Source organism: Dasypus novemcinctus, chromosome 3 (genome assembly GCF_030445035.2).
Source record: "Dasypus novemcinctus isolate mDasNov1 chromosome 3, mDasNov1.1.hap2, whole genome shotgun sequence".
In the NCBI taxonomy this organism is placed as follows: Eukaryota; Metazoa; Chordata; class Mammalia; order Cingulata; family Dasypodidae; genus Dasypus; species Dasypus novemcinctus.
The window spans coordinates 143,473,756-143,496,960 of record NC_080675.1 but is presented as its reverse complement, the minus strand read 5'-3'; the positions used below and the strand labels follow the sequence as shown (position 1 = coordinate 143,496,960).

The 23,205-nt window shown below is 38.9% G+C and overlaps 1 protein-coding gene across 3 annotated transcripts in view; it reads left to right on the top strand.

Annotated features, from left to right (window-relative positions):
* Positions 1 to 1,246, top strand: part of ANP32A (acidic nuclear phosphoprotein 32 family member A) — a 45,969-nt gene extending 44,723 nt beyond the window's left edge. For all 3 annotated transcript variants that reach the window (XM_004451045.5, XM_058294407.2, XM_058294406.2), the window contains exon 7: positions 21 to 1,246. In XM_004451045.5, coding sequence (XP_004451102.1) covers positions 21 to 82 — 62 coding nt within the window. In that variant the 3' untranslated portion in view covers positions 83 to 1,246. The remainder of the gene's footprint in view (positions 1 to 20) is intronic.
* The last annotated feature ends 21,959 nt before the right edge of the window (positions 1,247 to 23,205 follow it).

Sequence of the window (23,205 nt, the reverse complement as noted above, 5' to 3'; positions counted from 1 at the left end):
CCTTTTCCTTACTCTTCCAGAAGAAGAAAGGGGTCAAAAACGAAAACGAGAACCTGAAGATGAGGGAGAAGATGATGACTAAGTGAAATAACCTATTTTGAAAAATTCCTATTGTGATTTGACTGTTTTTACCCATATTCTCTCTACCCCAAATCCCGCCCCCCGAAACTTATTTTTTTCTGATTGTAACGTTGCTGTGGGAACGAGAGGGGAAAAGTGTACTGGGGGTTGCGGGGGGGAGGGAGGGTGGGGGTGGAATAAAATACTATTTTTACTGCCACTCTTTATTTTTTTTCCCCTACTTTCCTTTGTGTGATTCTGTCCCTGTAAATGCAATAGCTGAGTACACACCAAGTGAGCATTTGTTCCTTACTCTCAAAGAGGATGGTTTGGAGGTCTCTTACATTTCTGGTATTTCTCCACTCTTGTTGGTTGGAAAGCCATGGCTGTGACCTCAGTTTGGTTACTCAAAGCCCAGGAGGGGCTCAGCACCAGCCATATTTTAATTTTTATTCTGGTTCTTGTGATTTCTGCATTTCCTGGGCCTGCTAGAGGCATCAAAAGCCCTAGTTTGTAAATAGCAACCTGAAGGTGTATTTTGGCACTGGTTTGGGGATATTCCCCATTTCTCATCCCCCTTCCCTCTTCACAGATGGTGGTGGGCTTCACTCTACAAAGAGGACTCTATTGTTACTTTAAGAGCCAGAGACCTGAAAACGGCAGGCTTGTAAGTCATGAATAAAGTTAATTTGACAATTGCAATTAAAAGAGAAGATGCAAACCCTCAAACTTCAACCTCTTTAAAAAAACAAAAAACAAAAAAAAACTGCCCAACTTGGCCTGTAAAATATTAGAACGCTTTGTTTTACAAAATAACAAGAGAATTCTTCCACATGTACTTCTTGTGCTTAGAACATTTTTACAGACCTAAGCACAGGAGGTGTTGCTGCATGTCGGCTGGGTTTTTTTTTTCATACACCTGAGCACGGAAAAACTAATGCAAAATTGTATTTTCTTACCTAGTGGAAGTCTGAAATGACTGCAAATTCCTAGTGAATGTACAGGTTTGCTTTCATGTCCTTCTTCTGGATTGCTTTAGAAGTGATGTGTTACTTCCTAGCCCATGTTTCATCTGTATAAAAGAACATCTGCACCAATTTTTCTCTTCCCTCTCAGAAGAGCCAAACTTTGAGTTTTATGTCTGTTTGTCATTGATAAATTTCAATAAATCTTTTTATACAATTTCTTTGGGGATGACTTCTTTGAATCCAACAGACCACTGATCTTTCTAAGATGCATTCCAGATAACTTGCTAGCTGAGGGGAACTAGGGGAAACAACTTTACCTTTGTTACCTGAAAAAGTAGCTTTTCTTAGAGGATATGTAAACTGACTCTACATTTGGATACTTTTGGTTTCAAGGCAAAGCTCAGTGGTATGGTGTGCTATTTTTCATATAAAATGTTCATATATATGTGTATATATATGGGATATATGATATAAAAAGTTATTTAAGAAATAGCCACCCAAGCATTGGTGGAAATTGAACCCATGGAACTTTATTTTGAATATCTTTTGGGTTTTTTTCAGACTGAAAAGAATATGTGCTTGCAAACCTCAGGAATGTATAAAACTTTGACAAATCAGAAAACTTGCATAATGGTGCCTGTTTTATTCCTTTTATACCTAAGATTTTATTATGATCATTCCTCTCTGCCTTTAAATGTTCTTCAGAAGTATGTGTTTAAGGAAGTTGCTGTGGCTCAAGCAACTGAGCTCCCATTGACTATATTCGAGGTTTAATTCCCAGGACCTCCTGGTTAAAAAAAAAAGTCATCCCAGACCTGCGCGGTGAGGCACAGGCCCCTATGTGGTGCAGCAATGCACCAAAAAGCTAAGCAACCAGGTTTTAGAAAGTATTTATCTAAATGGCTATGTAATAGCCCAACTATATTCTGATTTGCTTGATTCTAACCAAGTAGTTGGGTATTTGGGTCATTTCCAACTGACCAGGAAAGTAGAGATTGTTAGGCAAGCAATTGCTCATATTTTTAATGGATTTCTTAGTATAAACTTGGACATAGAGCAGGATTCCATTATGTTTTCCAGAGGGGTTATATCAGTTTACTGTGTGGAACTTAATATACACTTGTATTCATCTTCCAGCCTTATAGCCTTGAACCCCACAGTAAGCCCTAGTTTCCTTAGAGTCTGTGATATCAACAAGGTGAGGTGGTAGCCAGGAAGAACTGCCTCATCTTACTCTCTCGGCAGTGCCCTGGTGCCTGCTCTTGGCCTTGGGGTGAGCATCCTCTGCCTCCAGTCACTGGATGTGGGGAGCTGGCCTCCTGTAGGCTAGGTGCTGTGCTGAGAACTAGGTCTTTGAAGATGAACCTAGCAGGTGTCCTCTCCTGCTCTCAGAGCTTGTAAAAAGAACATGGGGATAGGTGGGATCAAGAGATGCTCTGGCCTGATCTTAGGTATTCAGGCCCTAACTCCCTCCAGTTAGAGCTTTAAGGATGGATTAAAATATGGAAATTAATGCTACAAAGCAAGGTAAATGGGTGGTAATGAATGGGCTTAATATTGATCAGCCTAAGGGAGGGAAAACCCTTTTCTGTACCAGTGATGCCAAGTGTTCCCAACAACTCTTGAAGATGACCTTATTGTGCCGATTTTACAGATGAGAAAAATAGGTTGATTAACTTGGAAGTTGAGTAAAAGGTGGAGCCAGGGTTAAACCCAGGTCTATCTGAAGATATTTCAATTATATCTACCTTAGCAAGGATGGCAAGATTTTTTTCCTTGCCATCCTTGCTAAGGTAGATGTAATTGAAATAGGGTGGGAGAAAGAAGAGAGCTGATCTTACTGAGCTCATACTGTGGGCCAGGCACTGCTTTCATATGCAGTATCTCATTAATCCAATTGAATCTTCACAGCTTCCTTACATAAGTGCCATTATCCTTGTTACACAGGTGACTCAGTGATTTGCTTAAGGTCATATAGTCAGAAGAGCAACAGGATTCAAACCAGGTGTGTCTGATTCCAGAGCCTGCCCTCTTACCCACTTACACTGGAGTACCTCCAGACTTCTCCTTCAGGCGTCCAGCTTCCAGCTTTGCTTCCTGCCAAGGCTCTTCTGATCTGTGACCTCCTGTATGAGCCAGTTGTGTTGAAGCATTTTGTCATCATTGACCGTCATGGCTCCAGTGAGGAAGGTGTCACCACTGAATGTGCTATCAAATGACAAAGCACCCTTGAGAGGGAAGAGACTTAAGACATCACTCAGTCAACCCTCTAATTTGACAAAGGAGAAAATCAAAGCCCAAGAGGGTAAGTGGTGTACCCAATGTCTCACTGAAAAGCAGTGGTAGAGCCAAGCCTAGAACACAAGACTCCCATTCCTGGCATGTTCACCCAGTCTCATGCTGCTGTGCTGTGTGGCTGGTGAGGAGGCCACTAGTGTGGGAAGCAGGAGATAACACCATGCAGAATATCTTCCAGGAGGAACATAGCCAAGCCTTGGGTGGACAGGAGGTAATAAACTTTACCCCTTTGGGAAGCATCATATATATATTTTTAATATTTTATTTTGCAATAGTTTCAAACTTATGGGAGTTATAAAAATAATACAAACCCCATACAGAGGACTCCAGCCACCATTCATTGGGAGTACTCATATTTACACTGCTGCAGTATCAACACCTTCCATTGCTAAAACTTTCTCATCTCCCCAAACAGAAACCTTGTACCCATTATTCATTGATCCCCATTCTCCCTGCCCCCCAGTCTCACTCCTGGGAACCTGTACACACTCTTAATTTCTGTCTATGAGCTTGCACATTCTCTGGTATTTTTTTGTAGTTACCATGGGGTTTAAATTTAACATCCTAAATCTACAAAACTCATTTGCTTGGATACCAACTTAATATCAGTGATATGACAAACTATATTTCTATGTGCATCTCCATCCCCCATCTTAATGTAGGTCTCATTACAAATTGCTTGTTTATATATTGAGTCTAAAATCACTAATTTATTATTACATTTTATGCATTTGCCTTTTAGATCCTGTAGGAAGTAGAAAGTGGAGTTAATAACAACAAAAAAATAGTACTGGCATTTATATTTATCCATGTTGTTACTCCTACTAAAGGTCTTTATTCATGTGGCTTTGATCTATTCATTCTTTTTTTTTTAATTTTTAAATTTATTTTATTTTTTCTAGTGTTCTTTGTTTTTAACTTGCAGACCTCTCTAACACTTATTGTAGGACTGGTCTAGTAGTAATGAATTCCTTCAGATTTTGTTTATCTGGGAATGTCTTCATCTTTCCCTCATTTTTGAAAGACAGTTTTACTGGATATAGAATTCCTGATTGGCAGTTTTTTGCTTTCAGCACTTTAAATATTTCATCCCACTGCCTTCTTCCCTCCATGGTTTCTGATGAGAAATTGGCACTTAAACTTATTGAGGTTCCCTTATATGTGTCATACTGCTTCTCTCAAGGTTTTCAGAATTCTCTATCTTTGGCATTTGACAGTTTAATTATAACATGGTACAGTGTGGGTCTATTTTGTGTGTATACTATTTGGAGTTTATTGAGCTTCTTAGATACATATATTCATGTCTTCTTAAATACGGGGTGTTTTCAGCCATTATTTATTTGAGTGTTCTCTCTGTTCCTTTCTCCATAGTTTCTCCTTCTGGGACCCCCACAATGCATATATTGGTAAGCTTGATGGTGTCTGTGATTTTTTTTTTTTTAATAAAGACTTATTTATTCCCCAACCCCCTGTTTGCACTTGCTGTCTGCTCTCTATGTCCATTCGCTGAATATTCTTCTGTGTCTGCTTGTCTTCTCCTCGTCTTCTCTTTAGGAGGCACTGGGAACTGATCCCATGACCTTCCAACATGGAGAGAGGCACTCAATTGCCTAAGCCACCTCAGCTCCCTGGTTTTTGCATCTCTCACTGTTTCCCTGTGTCTCTTTTTTGTTACATCATCTTGTTACGCCAGCTATCTGCGCTGTGGGGACCAGCTTGCTTTTCACCAGGAGGCCCCAGGAATCAAACCCAGGACCCTCGTATGGTAGAAGAAAGACAAATCACTTGAGCCACATCCACTTCCTGTGATGATTTAAAGCTATATGGACCCCAGAAAAGAATGTTCTTAAAGCTAATCCATTCTTGTGGATGTAAACCTATTGTAAGAAGGTCCTTTTGATTAGGTTACTTCAGTTAAGACATAGCCCAGCATAGGTCTTAATCCTCTTAACTGGAGTCCTTTATAAGAATAAAATTCAGACAAAGAGGAGAAAGCCACAGCAGAAGCTAGAAACATGGAAACCCAAAAGAGAAGGGAAAGACCAGCAGATGCTGCCATGTAACTGGCCATGAGACAGAAGAGTTCAGAATCGCCAGCAGCTAGTCTTCAGGAAGAAGATGCCTTGATGATGCCTTGATTTGGACGCTTTCCCCATCAGAACTGTAAGCTTGTAAGCTAATAAATCCCCATTGTAAAAGCAAGCCCATTTAAATCTGTGTAGTATGTCTGAGGTCTGGTCCTCACTGATGATTTCTAAGGCTTTAATTTTCTCTCTGGCCTGGCCATCACTTTCTGTTTATTTATATGTTTTGTGACCTTTTGTTGAAACCTGGACATTGTTTTATCGATGGAATTTAGACTTTGAAATTGTCCATTTTTTAAGCTTATATCCAGCTAGTATTGTGACAGAGCTTTCTTTGAATGTTAGAACCTAACAAAAAAAAGAAAGAAAACTACCTTCCCCAGTCTTTTAGAAATGTTTGCTTAGATGGGACTGGGGCTGTATCAGCCTCAATGAAACTCTTACGTCCAGCCATGAATATGCTGGCAGAGAACTCAAGGAAGATTCAAATCAGATTGGCATCTGGAGGCTGTTAACTGTGTGGCTTAGGGAGCTGATGCCAGGGACATCTGTGGGGTTACCTGTCAAGCATCAGTTCCTCTTGGCCTAGCAAGAGCACTGCAGGGAACCATCCAAAGGACTCATGTGGCTGTGGACCATTCTCCATTCTTGAAACATTCAGATGGGGTTGACCCCCGTGCTTCTGGCTCCTGGGGTAAGTAAGTGACCCAGGCCTGGCCAATCAGTATATTCTAAACCCTGGCTACACTGACTATGCAAGGAAGGGCCTGGAACCCAAATTGGCCAAATAAGGCTTGAACCCTGGAATTTAGAAAATGAGAGACTTCCCGTTCGGGATATTGGGCTGGGAGGATGGAGACCTGGAGTTGTGAAGAGGCATTCCTTGGAGAGAGCCTGTGTATTAGTCAACCAAGGGGATGCTGATGCAAAATACCAGAAACCTGTTGGCTTTAACAAAAAGTATTTGGGGTAGGAACTTACAGATACTAGGCCATAAAGCATAGGTTACTACCCTCACCAAAGTCTATTTCCACTTGTTGGAGCAAGATGGCTGCTGATATCTGCGAGGGCTCAGGCTTTCTGGGTCCCTCTTTTCCCAGGGCTTGCTTCTTTCTGGGGTCACAGTTCCTCTCTTCCTGGGGTTGGCTTCTTTTTCTACTGTGTGCTCACTTCCTGGGGCTCTAGCTCAAGACTCCAGCATCACATTCCAACATCAAAACTCCAACTTTGTCCTTTGCCATATCTTTTATCTCTGAGTCCTCACCTACTGTGGAGACTCAACACTCTACTGAAATGGCTCAGTCAAAGCCCTAATCATAATCTGATCACACCCAGGTACAGATGAAGTTTACAAACATAATCCAATATCTATTTTGGATTTCATAATTGTATCAAACTGCTACAGCCTGCCTAAGAATGATGCCAGCACAGAAGAGAGCACAGCAAGTAAATGGGAAGAGACAGCTGTCCTCTGGATGTTTCCGATTCAGCCTGAAGAAATCCTGATTAATACAATGAGATAAGGGAACCAATAGATTCTGCTTGTTTTTCATTATAACCCTATCTGGTAGTCATAATTATCCCCATTTCAAAGATTAGACATGTAAGTGCTAAATAAATATTAACTGTTTAGTACCAGAGGTAACACTAATGCTTTATAAAAATCAACCTAGTGTTTCCCTAATTTTTCTAATAAGAATCCATGTGGCTTTTTAAGACTGCCAGGCCTTACCCCCTGGGAGCTCTGGATTAGGGCCCTGGAAATCTGCATTTTTAACAAGTACTCCAAGAATTCTCATCAGGGAATTTTGGGAGTGCTTCAATAATCTCAATACCAGCAACAGCTTAGTGAGGAAGGAATTATGGCAATGCTTGTATAAAGTTTAGGAAAGTAAGGCTCAGAGATTAAGTAATTTGCCAAAACTCACATAGGTGTTAAGTGGCAGAGATGGGATTCACATCTGGGTCTACATAACTGACACCTTTTAGAAAGGGGACAATAATAGCTACCTATGTACCTCACAGACTGGGATAATAGAAAAATGGGAAGGAGCATGGCAAAGTATAAAGAAAAAACTGCTATATAAAAAAACAAAAAACAAAATCTGGTTTACATACAGTAAAATTCATTCATCTGTCTTGACCACAGTCATGATATAGTTAATGGAAGATTTGGTTGTCAAAGGAAATGTATTTGCCCTCTGGGAGTATCCTAAATCTTGCTGGTATCCTTAGGAAGGAGTCCAGAGACCTGGATTCTCATCCCAGTTCTGAAAGTAAATAGTAACCTTTATGTCCTGTAAAAAAAAGCCATGCAGAGTAAAGGACTGCTGAAAATTCAGTCACTAGTCTGTTATATTATTTACCTCATTGCCCTGAGGCCTCTAGTAGGGTCTGTTGTGAACATGATAGCTTAGTAAGGGGACTTCCTCAGCCAAAACTCCGTGGTGAGCAGTAGGAATGGTTCATGTGGGAGAAACAGCCTTTCTCTGTTAGAGCAGGAGGCACTCTGGTGGAAAGCAAGGAAATTAGTGAAGTGGCCTTCTCTAATAGCCTGGTCTGTACGCACCTACAGATTGCATGCATGGGCAATCCAGCTGGGCCAATGAGGAAGGGGAGATAAAATTAATCTGCATTGAGGGCTCAATATGTGCCCAGATATTGACACCTATTATCTCATTTCACCTTCATAGCAGAATTCTCTTTGAGATGATTATTATCCCCATTTTGCAGATAAAGCAACTGAGGTTGCAAAGATTATGTGACTTGCTCAAGGTCACACAGGAAGGCTGGGAGCTGGTATAAGAGCCCATATTTGTCTATGAATGTTTTAATCTTGCCTCTGCATTGCACTGCCTTCAAGGCTTCCTGGTCTAAATGATGGAGATGTTCCTTCAGTTCTCAGGTCCTGTGCAGCCTAGGACTGCTGCAAGATTCATTTTACTCAAATCTTGTCTTGACTGATTTTACACCTTTTCTCAAGAATCTAGTTCTCAGGCCCAGCACAGCCCTTCCACTCATCTCAGCAAAATCAGTCTCTCCATAGTCCCTGGGAACAGATGCCTTGCAACAAAAATGGTTTGAACTTCAGGAACAAGGAGAATTAATCTACCTTGGATGGAGGGATGCTAGATGTTTTGAAACATCAAAAGCAGCTCCTTCCAGTACTTGAAAAATAAGAAGAGGCAGCACAATTAGTGGTACTATCCTGAGCTAGAGCTAGGGGACCTGTGAGACCTTAGACAAGCCACCTCTCTGTACTGTCTACCTCCCAGAAGCATCAGGAGATACGGAGCAAATTTGTCTGCTGATAGAGATGATCCAGTACAAAGGGAGGCACTGATAATCTGGTAGAGAGGGGGAGAATTGAAGAAAAATTGGAGGCATGGGATCTAGTATGTTAAGTAGAAGTTGGCTATTGATAGAGGAAAGGCCATGTTGTGGTTTGGAGCTATGTATCCCAGAAAAATCATCTTAAGCTTAATCTATTCCTGTGGGTGTGAACCCATTGTAAATAGGGCTTTTTGATGAAGTTATTTCAGTTAATGGATTAAGGTAGGTCTTAATCCATTAAAAGCAGAATGAAATTCAGACAGAAAGAGAAAAGTCTTGGGGAGCAAGGAGCTGAAGTTCACCAGAACCTGGAAGAGAAGGAAGAGGCTGCCATGTGCATTGCCATGTGACAGAGGCGCCCAGGACCAAGGGTCACTGGCAGCCAGCCCCAGAATGCCAGTCTCCAAGAAATCATTGCCTTAATGATGCTTTGATTTTGGACTTCTGGCCTTGAAACTATGAGCCAATCAATAAATGCCCATTGTTTAAGCCATTCCAGCAGTATGGTATTTGCTTTAGCAATGAAGAAACTAAAACAGGCCATTTTACCCTTGCAAAAGTAGAGGAGAGAAAGGATATAGATACAGGTAAGTTGGTAAATTTAGTGGAGGGAAGATGGGAGAGTTCTTGTCTGTTTTTGTAGAAAGTTTAAAGCAAGGTCACCAGTGGGGGATAGGGACAGAGGGAGTGGAATGGAAGTAGAGAGTTTGAGGAGAGACAGAAGGTGTGAGAAGCAGTTCTGGTGAGTGGGGAAACAACCACACCAGAGAAGCCTGGTAGAGCTGAATACCCATTTATTTGAGACTGGTGACCTTGATTTAAAGTGAGACCAATCGACATGGCTCAGCTGCTTGAGTGCAGGCATCAAAAAGGCAGATAGTTGGGTTTAACTGGCCAGATGATTAGAATGAATAAAGGGTGGGGCAAGGAAAATAAGTGGTTTATAAGAGTATAATGATGGGACCATGGATTCTAAGCTGGATGAAGAGGGAAATGAATTCAGGAAAATTAATGGAATTGAAGGATTGTTGGGGTAGGAGTACCAAAGTACGTGAACTAAAGGTATAGTAGGCAGCTGATGAAGAGTAGAAACCTTCCAGTGGAGATTTCCAAAGTGGTGGAGTTATTGATAAGAGGTCAATGATGTGACTTTTGATCTGAGGTGGGAAGGAAGAGCAGTTCTTCAAAGGAGGAAAGGCATCTGAAGGACTGAGAGGTCAAGCTATTGGATGGTTCATCCTTGAGGCTATTGAAATTGCTAAGAATGATAACAGGAATACCAATGAAATAAAAGATAATGAAGCAACTGTTAGAGTCCTTAGTGCTGAGGAGAGAGATAACAACACACAAGTGCCTTTTTGAAGGAGGAGAAAGGAGAAATGGAAGCAGTAATGAGGAACTAGAACAATTCTCCAGGTCCAGGCTCTGGGCACCTGAGGTGGGAAGGAGGGTAGCCCCCTTTGTGGCCTCCTTGTGAGAAGACTGCAGGGGAAGTGGGATCATCAGATTGGAGCCAGGCTTGAGTTAGGGCAAGAGAGTGAAGGGGCCATTTTGTGCACAGATTTTAGACAGAGAGTAAAGGATTTTTGCTTACTAATGTAATTTCAGAGGGTTTGAGAGGGTAAGGGATGGGAAATAGCCTTTGTTCTTTCCTGCTATAACTTCCACGTATTTTCGAGTTGGTGATGGAGAAGGGGTGGGGCAGATAAAAGGGCCAGATCCTTGCTGCTTGTTTTCTTTCTTTTGGTTGTCTTGTGTTTTGTTTGACTTCTCAGACATTTCGGAGCTTGCTAACCTCTCCCCTCAGGGGTCCCCAAGTCCCTGGGACACTCCTGCTCCCTTACTTCTCTGTCCTAACCAGGTACAGGTGGCAGACTCTGCTTGTTGACTTGGGCCCACCCACCCTCTGACCAGTTCTGCCAAGAATTTCACTGATCAAGAATCTACTTATGCTTTCCACTTACCACATGTATAAGTCAGATCCTCTCTTACTGGCACACTGTCAGCCAGTGTTCCAAACTTCATCTCCATCTCTAGGATTCAGATGGAAGGGAAGAAAGCAAGAAGCACTAGCCACAGCGTCTCTGGGTCCTAGCTTCTTTCAGACCACTGGAGAAAGCAGCAAAACTTCCTTTGTCACTCCAAATACAAACACAGAGGCTCAGCCGCTCAGTTGACTCTTTTGCTCTCTGCATGTCTCACCTTCGCCTCCCCAAGCAAAAATGAGCTGCCTGAGCTGGTCAGTCACCAGCAGTACAGAGTCTCCTTCTTGGTCAGGTTTGGACAGGTCACCAACCCCTGCTCCACTCATTTGACTCTGGGGCCCCTATTTTAATTCACAAGACCTATCAGTTGCAGCCTGAGCCTCTTTTCCCAGAGGAGGCTGTAGGCATCCTAAGCACGGAAGTTTGTGGACTACCTGAGAAATAAGAACTTTCAAGTTTTGCTGCCTATGCTTTCTGCATTTTAGCCCTTGTGATGGTCTGGGTGACCACAGTACCTGACTTTGCCTACTTCCTTAAACTCAGATTTGGCATGTTCTTCCCTGTCTTGATTGGCCTCCAGAAGTCTCTTTGACCTCTGTGATTTAGGTGCCTGACACAGTCCTTACTGCTATTGACCAGCTCCAGACTGTTGCCGTTCAAATACTTACAAGGCAAAGGAGGACAGAAATACAGAGACCTTACAGAGGGATCTGAAATAAGAGGACAGGGAAACGGATGTGGCTCAAGCAATTGGGCTCCTGTCTACCATATGGGAGGTCCAGGGTTCAATTTCCAAGTCCTCCTGGTGAAGGCAAGCTGGTCCGTGTGGCGAGCTGGCCTGAGTGGAGACCTGGCCTGCCTGGAGTTCTTGCCCACGTGGCAATCTGGCCCAAGCAGAGACCCAGTGCAACAAGATGATACAACAAAAAGAGACACAGAGGAGAGATAATAAGAGATGCAGCAGACCAGGGAGCTGAGGTGGCCCAAGTGAGTGAGCACCTCTTTCCCACTCCAGAAGGCCCCAGGATCGGTTCCCAGTGCCACCTAAAGAGAAGACAAGTAGACACAGAATGCACAGCAAGTGGACACAGCAGACAAGGGGCAGAGGGGAGAAATAAATAAATCTTTAAAAAAAAGAAAGGACAGATAAATGGTTCCGCTGACACTGTGAAGTCTTACCCCACACACCAATCTTCAGTGAAATGGACTACAAAACAGAAAATATCAAGCAAGCGGTTACTGACACCATCCTAGGTCATAGCAGGAGGTGCTGGATAGGAATATGAAGCATAAGAAGGCTTGTCTTCTGCCCTGTTTCAAGATGTAAAGATGTATGTAAAGTTTATTGTCATATGAAGAGAGAACAGGTTCCACCAGTAAATAAGAAAAAAAGTTTTAAAATAGTTAATTTCTTGTATAATATTTGAACAGACCATGTCACAAAGGAAGATAAAATGAACACATGAAAAAAAGTGCCCATCATTAGTCATCAGGGAAGTACAAATTAAACCCACAATGAAATATCACTCACACCTGCCAGAATGGCAAAAATTAGAAAGGCCAATATCAAAAGTTGCTGAGGATCAATACATCAGTCATGTATTATTGATGGGAATGTAAAATGGTACAAACTCTTTAGGGAAAGTTTGTAATTTTATTCTTCTATATCTACTGTCTATCCCAGCAATTTGACTCCTAGATATTTATTTACCCACAAAAAAGACTTGTCTGCGAATATTTATAGCAGCCTTACTTGTAACAGCCAGAAACTAGAAACAACTCAAAGGTCCAACAACACGTGAATGAAAAAACAAACTGTGGTATATCCATACTGTGGAGTACTATCAAGCGATAAAAATAACTTACTGTACATGCAACAACATAAAATAATCTCAAAGACATTATGTTGAGCAAAACTAAGCCATTCCTAAAAGAGTACATACCATATGATTCTATTCATAATAACAATAATCACAGGCAAAACGCATCTGTACAGACAGAAGTTAAACACCGATTTGCCCCCGGGGAATGGGAATGGGGATGGGCTAGAAAGGGATGTGAGGGAACTGTCTGGGGTGATGGAAACATTCCACTATTTTGATTGGGGTATGGATTAAACCTGTGTATAGCTTTATCAAAATTTCATCAAGCACTCAAGATTTGTGCATTTCACAGTCTGTAAATTGTAACTAAAAGACACAAATGCTAAACTTTAGTTAATAATATATGTGCTGAAGTACTGAATTCTGCAACTTATTTTGAAATGCATAAAAAAATAAGACATTGATGGATTTGTGATAAAGCAAATACAAGAAAATGTAATTTATAGAAACTAGTGGTAAATATTATTTATGTGTACTTATTTCAAGTTTTCTGTATATGAAAATTTTCATAATAAAATAATGGTGTAACAATAACATGCAAAACAAAAATATGGAATTAAGATGATGGCTAATTTTTTATCACATAAAACATTAACTTTGTATCTTATATTCAAATAAACTACTTTAACATAATTCTTATAGTACCAGAATAAAAAAAGCCAAAAAACTTATTACAAAAATTTTGAAACACGCAGAACAGCAGAAAATTTGTTTAATTTGCAATCCCATGACCCTCAGAAAGTCACTTATGACATATTACTGTATTTCTTTTTGTGCTGAACATGTCTTGAACATATTCTTCTGTCATTAGATATTTTTAAAAAACATGATCTTTAGGTAGTAGTATATTCCATTTATGTATGTACTATATATAACTTGTTTAATCCCTCCCTATCATTAGATACTGGCTTACTTCCAAGTTTTTTTTATTGCAGACAAAGCTGGGTGCATACAGCTTTGACCACATTTAGATTATTTCCTTAGGATGCATATTTTGGAATTGGGCTACTGGGTTAAAGATTAGGAACATTTAAAAATAGTTAATACTAGCAAATTGTTTTCCAGAAAGGTTATATCAATTTACATAACCCAAATAGTGTATGAAAGAGTTTGTGTCCCTGCAACTTGGTCACCTTTGGGTATTTATTTATTTCTCATTAAATGATTTTTTTGGGCCAATTTTGTAAGGGGGAAGATTGAATTATATTGTAGTTTTTTTTTAACAAATGAATTTTATTTATACATATTAATAAAGCATAAATCCATCCAAAGTATACAATCAGTGGTATTTGGTGTAATCATATAGTTGTGCATTGAATCATTATTAAAGAATTTTCATTATTCCAATAATAATAAACAAAAAACAAAGAAAAAACTCATCACCTCTCAATCTCTCTATGCTTCCCCTGCAATGCATAGCTGCTATTCTGTTCTATTCTGTTTCTATTTAGTTTATTTGTATTTATAAACAGTCTTACATATGCAATATTACCCATATTCATATTTCACATGAGGTTTCACTATATTATACAATTCCATGTTAAATTTTTTAGCTTTCCTTCTAGTAATACACATGTCCTTAGACTTTCTTTTTCAACCACTATCATACCCATATAATAGCACTGCTACTTACAAACACTAAGATGTGTGCTTTTACCATTTCTATTTATTTCAAAAGATTTACAAACAACCTTTTAACCATTTCTGCACAGATTAACCTCAGCTTTCCATTCTCTACCCTCATTCCATTTTCTAGTGACCTATATTCTATTATTAACTCCGTTGTGTTTACACAATATATTTAGTATACAATATCACAATCATACTGTATTGTCCTTTTGTGTCTGTCTTGCTTCACTCAACATAATGTCCTTTAAGTTCAACCATGTTGTCGTATGCTTTACAACTTCATTTCTTTCAGCTGCATAATATTCCATTGTGTGTTTACGCCACAATTTTTTTAAGATTTTTAAAAATTTATTTCTCCTCCCCCATTCCCCCCACCCCCCATTCCCCCCATTGTCTGCTCTCTTTCCATTCACTGTGTTCTTCTGTGTCTGCTTGTATTCTCATTAGGCAGCTCCAGGAACCAACCCTAGGACCTTCTGGAGTGGGAGAGAGGCAATTACTCTCTTGCATCACCTCAACTCCCTGTTCTGCTATGTCTTCTTATTCTCTCTCCTCTGTGTCCCTTGTTGTGTCATCTTGCTGCGCTGGCTCTCCACATCAACTGGCACTCCTGTGTGGGACAGCTTTCCCATGCTGGGTGGCATTCCCACACAGGGCAGCACTCCTGCGCAGGACAGCATTCCTGCATGAGCTTGCACTCTGCATGGGCCAGCTTGAAGCGTGGGCCAGCTTGCCCTCACCAGGAGGCCCTGGGCATCAAACCCTGGACCTCCTATATGGTAGACGGGAGCCCAGTTGGTTGAGCCACATCCATTTCCCTATACCACAATTTGTTTATCCATTCATTGGTTGAGTTGTTTCCATCTTTTGGCAATTGTGAATAATGCCACTATGAATATCAGTGTGCAAATGTCTGTTCATGTCACTGCTCTCTGTTCTTCTGGTTACATACCTAGTAGTTGTATTGCTGGGTCACATGGCAAGTCTATATTTAACTTCCTTAGGAACTGCCAAACATGATACAGTGGCTATACCATTCTACATTCCCACCAACAGTGAATAAGCATTCCTATCTCTCCACATCCTCTCCAACACTTGTAGTTTTCTGACTTTTTAATAGTGGCCATTCTAAAAAGTTTGAAATGACTTATCATTGTGGTTTTGATTTGCATTTCCCTACTTGCTAGTGATGTTGAACATTTTTTCATGTGTTTTGTTTTTGTTTTGTTTTTGTTTTTTGCCATTTGTGTTTCTTCTTTGGACAATGGTGTTTTCAAGTCTTTTGCCCATTTTTAAATCAGGTCATTTGTCTTTTTATTGTTGAGATGCAGGCTCTTTATATATCATGGAAACCAAACCCTTTTCAGACACACTGGGGAGAGCCACCTGGCCTGCAAGTGCCACAAAGAGCCAACTCAGCAAGGTGACATAACAAAAAGGGAGACAAGAGAAAAAAAAAACACAGAAGAGCACATAGCAAATGAACACAGAGACAGACAGCAAGCAAGCTGCAAGGGGGGGGTGGGGAAAATAAAAATAAAAAAATACAGACACAGAAGAATGCACAGCGAATGGACACAGAGAGCAAACAGTATGCAAAAGCCACAAGGGGGTGGAGATTAAAAAAAATAACTTGATTGTAGATGTGAGGGTCTATTTCTGGATTCTTGATTCAGTTTCATTGGTCAATCTATCTGTCTTTATGCCAGTCCCATGCTGTTTTTACCACTGCAGCTAAGTAATATGCTTTAAAGTCAGGAAATGAGAGTCTTCCAACTTCATTTTTCTTTTTTTAAAGACATGTTTGGTTATTAGGGCATCTTACCCTTCCAAATAAATTTGCGAATTGACTTTTCTATTTCTACAAAAAAGGCTGTTGGGATTTTTGTCGGGATTGTGTTTAATCTATAAATTGGTTGGGTAGAAATGACATCTTAGTGATATTTAATCTTCCAGTCCATGAACATGGAATGTACTTCCATTTATTTAAGTCTTCTTTGATTTCTTTTAGCAATAATTTCCTTGCCCCCCCCCCAAGATGGCACCCTCATCTGTTTGTTCACTCTTGTTGCTCATTGTCTGCTTGTTGTTCTTGCTCATTGTCTGTTTATTGTTTCTTCTTAGTAGGCACCAGGAAATGAACCCGGGACCTCTGTGTGGGAGGCAGACACCCAACTTCTTGAGCCCTCCTTGTTTTTTTTTGTTTTGTTTTGTTTTGTTGCTCACTGTCTGCTCTTTGTTTGTTCACTGTCTTGATTGGGGTTTTTTGCTCATTGTTTGCTCATTGATTTTGCTTGATGTCTGCTCGTTGTCTGCTCATTGTTTGCCTGTCTTCTTTAGGAGGTACTGGGAACCAAATCTGGGACCTCCCATATGGGAGGTGGGCACCCAACTGCCTGAGCCACATCCACTCCCTTTTAGCAATGTTTTGTAGTTTTCTGAATACGGTCCTTTATGTCCTTGGTTAAGTTTATTCTTAAATATTTGATTCTTTTAACTGCTATTATGAATGGTATTTTTTTTCCGATTTCCTCCTCAGATTGCTTATCAATAGAAATGCTATTGATTTTTGCATTCATCTTTTATCCTGCCACTTTGCTGAACTCATCTATTAGTTCTAGTAGCTTTGTTGTGGATTTTTCAGGATCTTCTAGCTGTAGGATCATATCATCAGCAAGTAGTGAAAGTTTTACTTCTTTCTTTCCTATTTGGGTGCCTTTTCTTTCTTTACATAGTTGAATTGCTCTCACTAGAACTTCTAGCACAATATGGAATAAAAGTAGTTTCAGTGGACATCCTTGTCTTGTTCCTGATGTCAGCAGGAAAGTTTTCAGTCTTTCACCATTGAATACAATGCTATTTATAGGTTTTTCATATATGCACTTTACCATATTGAGAAAACTTCCTTCTATTCCCATCTTTTGGAGTGTTGTTAAAAGAAAGGGTACTGTACTTTGTCAAACGTCTTTCTGCATCAATCAAGAGGATTATGTGATTTATCTTCTTCAATTTATTAATGTGGTTTATTGCACTATTTGATTTTCTTGTGTTGAACCAAGAAAAACCTGGGTATAATTCTTTTTTTTTTAAGATTTATTTTATTTATTTAGCGTCCCCCACTTGCCACTTGTTTGCTGTCTGCTCTCTGTTTCCATTCGTTGTGTGTTCTTCTGTGTCTGCTTGTCTCCCTTTGTTGTGTCATCTTGCTGCGCCAACTCTGCAGGCGTGGGCTCTCAGCTCTCCGTCGGCTTGGGCCATCAGCTGTCCACGGGTGCAAGCCAGTTTGCCTTCACAAGGAGGCCCTGGGAAGTGAAACTGGGGCCTCCCATATGGTAGATGGGAACCCAGTCGGTTGAGCCAATCTGCTTCCTGCTGTGTATAATTCTTTCAGTGTGTTTTGGATTTGTTTTCCAAGGATTTTTTTTAGGATTTTTGTATCTATATTCATTAGAGATATTGGTCTGTGTAGCAGTTTAATATTATTGATGAATTCCAAAAAGAAATATTGGATTATGCTTGTAATCTGATCTGTACCTGGGCATGATTGAGTTATGATTAGGGCATTCATGGCAAAGAACAGAGTTGAGGGTTTCTGATGTTGGAGTTTTGATGTTGGATTTTGATGCTGAAGACCTGGGAAGTAAGCTCACAGAGGAAAGAGAAGCCAGCTCCAAGAAGAAAGGAATCTTGAATCCAGAGAAAAGCAAACCCCAGGAACGTAGGAACCCAGGAAACCTGAACCCTCAAAGATGTCAACAGCCACCTTGCTCCAACACGTGGAAACAGACTTTAGTGAAGGAAGTAACTTATGCTTTAAGGCCTGGTATCTGTAAGTTCCTACCCCAAATAAATAACCTTTATAAAAACTAACCCATTTCTGGCATTTTGCATCAGCACCCCTTTTGGCTAATACTGCTTTTAATTTTCTTTTTCTTTCTTTCTTTTTTTTTTGTAGTATCTTTATCTGGTTTTGGTATTAGGGTGAAATTGGCTTCATAGAATGAGTTTGGTAGTGTACTTTCCTATTCAATTTTTTGGAAGAGCTTGAACAAGATTGGTGTTAGATTATCTTTAAATGATTGGTAGAATTCACCTGTGAAGTCATCTGGCTCTGGGCTTTTCATCTTTGGGAGGTTTATGATGCCTGTTTCAATTCTTTAATTGTGATTGGTTTGTTGAGGTCTTCTATTTCTTCTAGGGTGAGTGTAGGTTGTTCATGTGTCTAGTTTTTTGGTGTACTGTTGTTCATAGTATCCTCTTATTTCTTATTTCTGCATGGTCAGTGATAATGTCCCCCCTCTCGTTTCTGAGGAGAAATGCCTAAGATTGTAATTACTTGATTGTATGGTAATTGCATGTTTAGTTTTCCAATAAACTTCCAAATTGTTTTCCAGAGTGGCTATACCATTTGACATTTCCACCAGCAACATATGAGTGATCCAGTTTCTCTGCATCCTTGTTAGCATTTGGAGCTATTACTATTTTTAATTTTAAAAATTCTGATAGGTACATAGTAATCTCTCATGGTAGATTTAATTTGCATTTCCCTAATGGCTGAGGTAGAACATCTTTTCATGTGTTCATTTGTCATTTGTATAGCATCTTTGGTGAAATGTCTCTTCAAGTCTTTTGTCCATTTTCTAATTGGATTGCTTATTTTCTCTTTTCTTTTTACTATTGAGTTTTCAGAGTTTTTTATGTATACTACATCATTTTTGTCAGATTCGTGATTTGCAATATTTTCTCCTAGTCTGTAGCTGGCCTTTTCATCCTCTCAACAAGGCCTTTCACAGAGTAAAAAAATTTCATCAAATTTTTCCTCTAAAATTTTTTTTCTTTACGCTTTTGGTATCAAGTCTAAACTCTTTGTCTATGCCTTATGTTTTAAAATTAAGTCTGTGATCCATTTTCAGTTAATTTTTGTTTAAGGTGTGAGACTTAGGTTGAGGTTCATATTTTTGCCTATGGGTATCCAGTTGCTCCAGCACCATATTTCATAAGACTATCTTTCTTCCATTGGCTTGTTTTTGTTTCCTTACCAAAAATCAGTTGGGCATATATGTATGGGTCTATTTCTGGGTTCTCTGTCTATTGATCTGTTTGTCTATTTCTTTGTCAACAGCAACAGTTTTGATTACTTTAGCTATATAAACCTTAAAATTGGTAAACTGATTGCTCCCACTTTGTCATTTTTTTTTCCAAAAAATTTTTTAAAAACTATTCTAGTTCTTTTGCTTTCCATATAAAGTTTAGAAAAATCTTGTTTATATCTACAAAAATAAAAAATATTTCTGCACCAAATCTTATATATCAATTTGGGGATAACTGGCATCTTTACTATGTTGAGTCTTCCAATCAACTAACATAATGTGTCTCTCCATTTATTTAGATTTTCTTTCATTTGTTTCATTAGTGTTTTGTAATATTCAGCATCCAAGTCCTAAGTCTTATACATGTTTTGTTAGATTTACACCGAAGTATTTTTTTTGAGTGATCATAAATGATATTTTTTACTTCACTGTCCACGTATTTATTTCTAGTATGCAGAAATACAGTTGATATTTGTATCTTTATCTTGTACCCTACAGCCTTACAGAATTCAATTATTTCATTATTTTCAGGAGTTTTCTTCTTTTTTTTTTGTAAATTCCTTGGGATATTTAACATAGACACTCATGTCATCTACAAATAGGGACAGTTTTATGTCTTTTTTCCAATTTTAATGCCTTTAATTTTCCTTTTTTGCCTAATTGCTCTAACTGGACCTTCTTGCACTATGGTGAATAAGAGTGGTAAGAGCAAACATTTTTGCCTTGTTCCCAAAATAAGGTGGAAAGCATTCAATCGTTTATCAATAAGTATGATGTTAGCAGTAGGTTTTTTGTATCAAGTTGAGAAGTTCCCCTCTATTCATATTTTTCTGAGAGTCTTTATCACAAATGGTGTTGAATTTTGTTAAAAGTTTTTTCCTGATCAATTGATATGGTCATGTGATTTTTCTTCTTTAGCCTATTAATATAGTGAAGTACATTAATTAATTTTGAAATACTGAACTAGCCTTCCTTCCTGAGAATAAACCCCACCTTGTCATAATTTTTAAATATATTACTGAATTCTCTTTGCTAATTAGTAAGGATTTTGCATCTATATTTATAAAGCATATTATTCTATAGTTTTCTTTTTTGTGCTATCTTTGGTTTTGGTATCAGATAAATAATAGCTTCATAAAAGACATTAGGAAGTGTTTTCTATTTTTCTATTCTTTTGGAAATGTTTTGTAGAATTTGTGTTAATTCTTCTTCAAAAGATTGATAGAATTCTCCAGGGAAACCATCTGGGCCTGGAGATTTCTTTGTAGGAAGTTTTTTTTTTTTTTTTTTAAGATTTATTTTTTAATTTATTTCTCTCCCTTCCCCCCCAGTTGTCTGCTCTCTGTGTCCATTCGCTGTGTGTTTCTGTGACTGCTTCTATCTTTATCAGTGGCACCGGGAATCTGTGTTTCTTTTTGTTGCATCATCTTTGCTGTGTCAGCTCTCCATGTGTGCGGCACCATTCCTGGGCCGGCTGTACTTTCTTTCACGCTGGGCGGCTCTCCTTACGGGGCACACTCCTTGTACGTGGGGCTCCCCTATGCGGGGGACACCCCTGCATGGCAGGGCACTCCTTGCACACATCAGCACCACGCATGGGCCTGCTCTGCATAGGTCAAAGAGGCCTGGGGTTTGAACTGCAGACCTTCAATGTGGTAGGTGGACACCCTAGCCACCCGGCCAAGTCTGCTTCCCTGTAGGAATTTTTAAAATTATGAATTCAATTAACTTAATAGCCATGGGGTTATTCAAATTATTTCATAATAGGTGCATTATGGTAGTTTGTATCGTTCAAGGAATTTTTTTTAAATCTGAATTGTCAAATTTATGTGTATAGAGTTATTCATATTATTCCCTTATTTTCTTTCTAATGTCTGTAGCATCTGTATGATATCCACAGGTTCATTCCTAATATTGGTAATTTGTGTTTTCTTTCATTTTTCTTTTGTCAGTCTTGTTAGAGGTTTGTCCATTGTACTAATTTTTTCAAAGTACCAGCTCTTTGTTTCATTGATTTTCTCTACTGTTTTTCTGTTTTCAATTTCATTGATTTCTCTTCTTGTCTTGTATTATTTCCTTCTCCTACGTTCTTGAAGTGGGGGGCTTAGATTGTTCATTTGTGAATTTCCCTTTTTACTAATGTATGTGTATAGCACTAAAATCTCCCCTCGGCCCTTCTTTAGCTGTGTCTCACAAATATTGATGTTTTATTTTCATTTTAATTCAGTTCAATGTATTTTTAAATTTTACTTGATACTTCTTTGACCCATGGGTTATTTAGTAGTATATTGTTTAGCTTATACTTGTTTGAAGATTTTACTATTTTTCTGTTATCTAATCTGGTTCTATTGTGTTAAAAAAACAAACTCTGTATGATTTTAATTCTTAAATTTGTTGAGATTTCTTTTATGACACAGGATATCATCTCTCTTGGTATGTGATATGTGAATGCTTGCAAAGATTGTATATTCTGATATTGTTGGATGGAATGTTCTATAAAGGGTGATAAAATTTGGTTGGCTGTTTTAGTTTACTGGCTGCTAAACCAAATACCATGCAATGGATTGCTTAGACAATGGATATTTATTGGTTCACAGTTGAGAGGCTAGGAAAAGTCCAAAATCAAGGTGTCATCAAGTTTATGCTTTCTTTCAGAGGACTGTGGCTTTCTGAGGCTGGCTGCTGGTGATTCTTCATCCTTGGCTTTTCTATCACATAGCAATGCATATCATCCAAAGGTCCTATTTACAAGAGTTTGCCCACATAGGAAAGGATTAAGTTTAAGAATATGTTTTTCTGGGGTACATGGCTGCAAACCACAACATCATATTATTGTGTTTTTCTCTGTCCTTGCTCATTTTCTGTCTAGTTTTTCTATCAATTGTTGCAAGAGGATTATTAAAGTCTTCAACTATAATTGTGGATATGTCTATTTCTCCTTTCAGTTCAATAAGTGTTGCTTTATATATTTTGCAGCTCTGTTATTTGGTGCATACACATTTAGGATTACTATCTTTTTGGTGGATTGACTCTTTTCTTATTATATAATGTCCCTCTCTGACTCTGATCATTTTCTTTGCTCTGAATTATCTGATATTAATATAGCCATTTTTTAATGTTTGCATGATATAACTTTTTCCATTCTTTTACTTTAAACATATTTGTTTATGTGTGCATGATATAACTTTTTCCATTCTTTTACGTTAAACCCATTTATCATTATAGTTGAGGTGAGTTTCTTATAGACAGCTTATAATTGTACCCAGTTTTTTAATCCAGTCTGTGAATCTGTCTTTTAATTAGTTATATAGATCATTTACAATTAATATAAATATTGGCATGTTAGTGCTTAAGTCTACCATTTTATATTTTGTTTTCTGTTTATTTCCTTTGTTTTTGTTTCTCTATTTTCTTCTTTCCTGCCTTCCTGTGTGTTACTTGAATATTTTATATTTCTGTTTTGATTTATCTACAGTGTATTTAAGTATATCTGGATTTTTTTGGTGGTTGCTCTAGGGGTTACATTTTTCGTATATACATATATCACTGTCTAATATTGTCATAATTTTACCATTTTGAGTAAAGTGTCCACCATTTTTTTTCTTTTTTTAAATTTTTTTCCTTATTTCTGTTCCCCTCTCCCCCACCAGTTGTCTGCTCTCTGTGTCCATTTGCTGTGTGTTCTTCTGTGTCTCTTGTATTCTCATTAGGTGGCTCCGGGAACCTATCCTGGGGCCTTCCAGAGTGGGAGAGTGGTGATCATTCTCTTGCTCCACCTCAGCTCCCTAGTTCACTGAGTCTCATATTGTCTCTTCTCTGTGTCTCTTTTTTGTTGTGTCATCTTGCTGCATCAGCTCTCCATGTGGGCAGCTCCT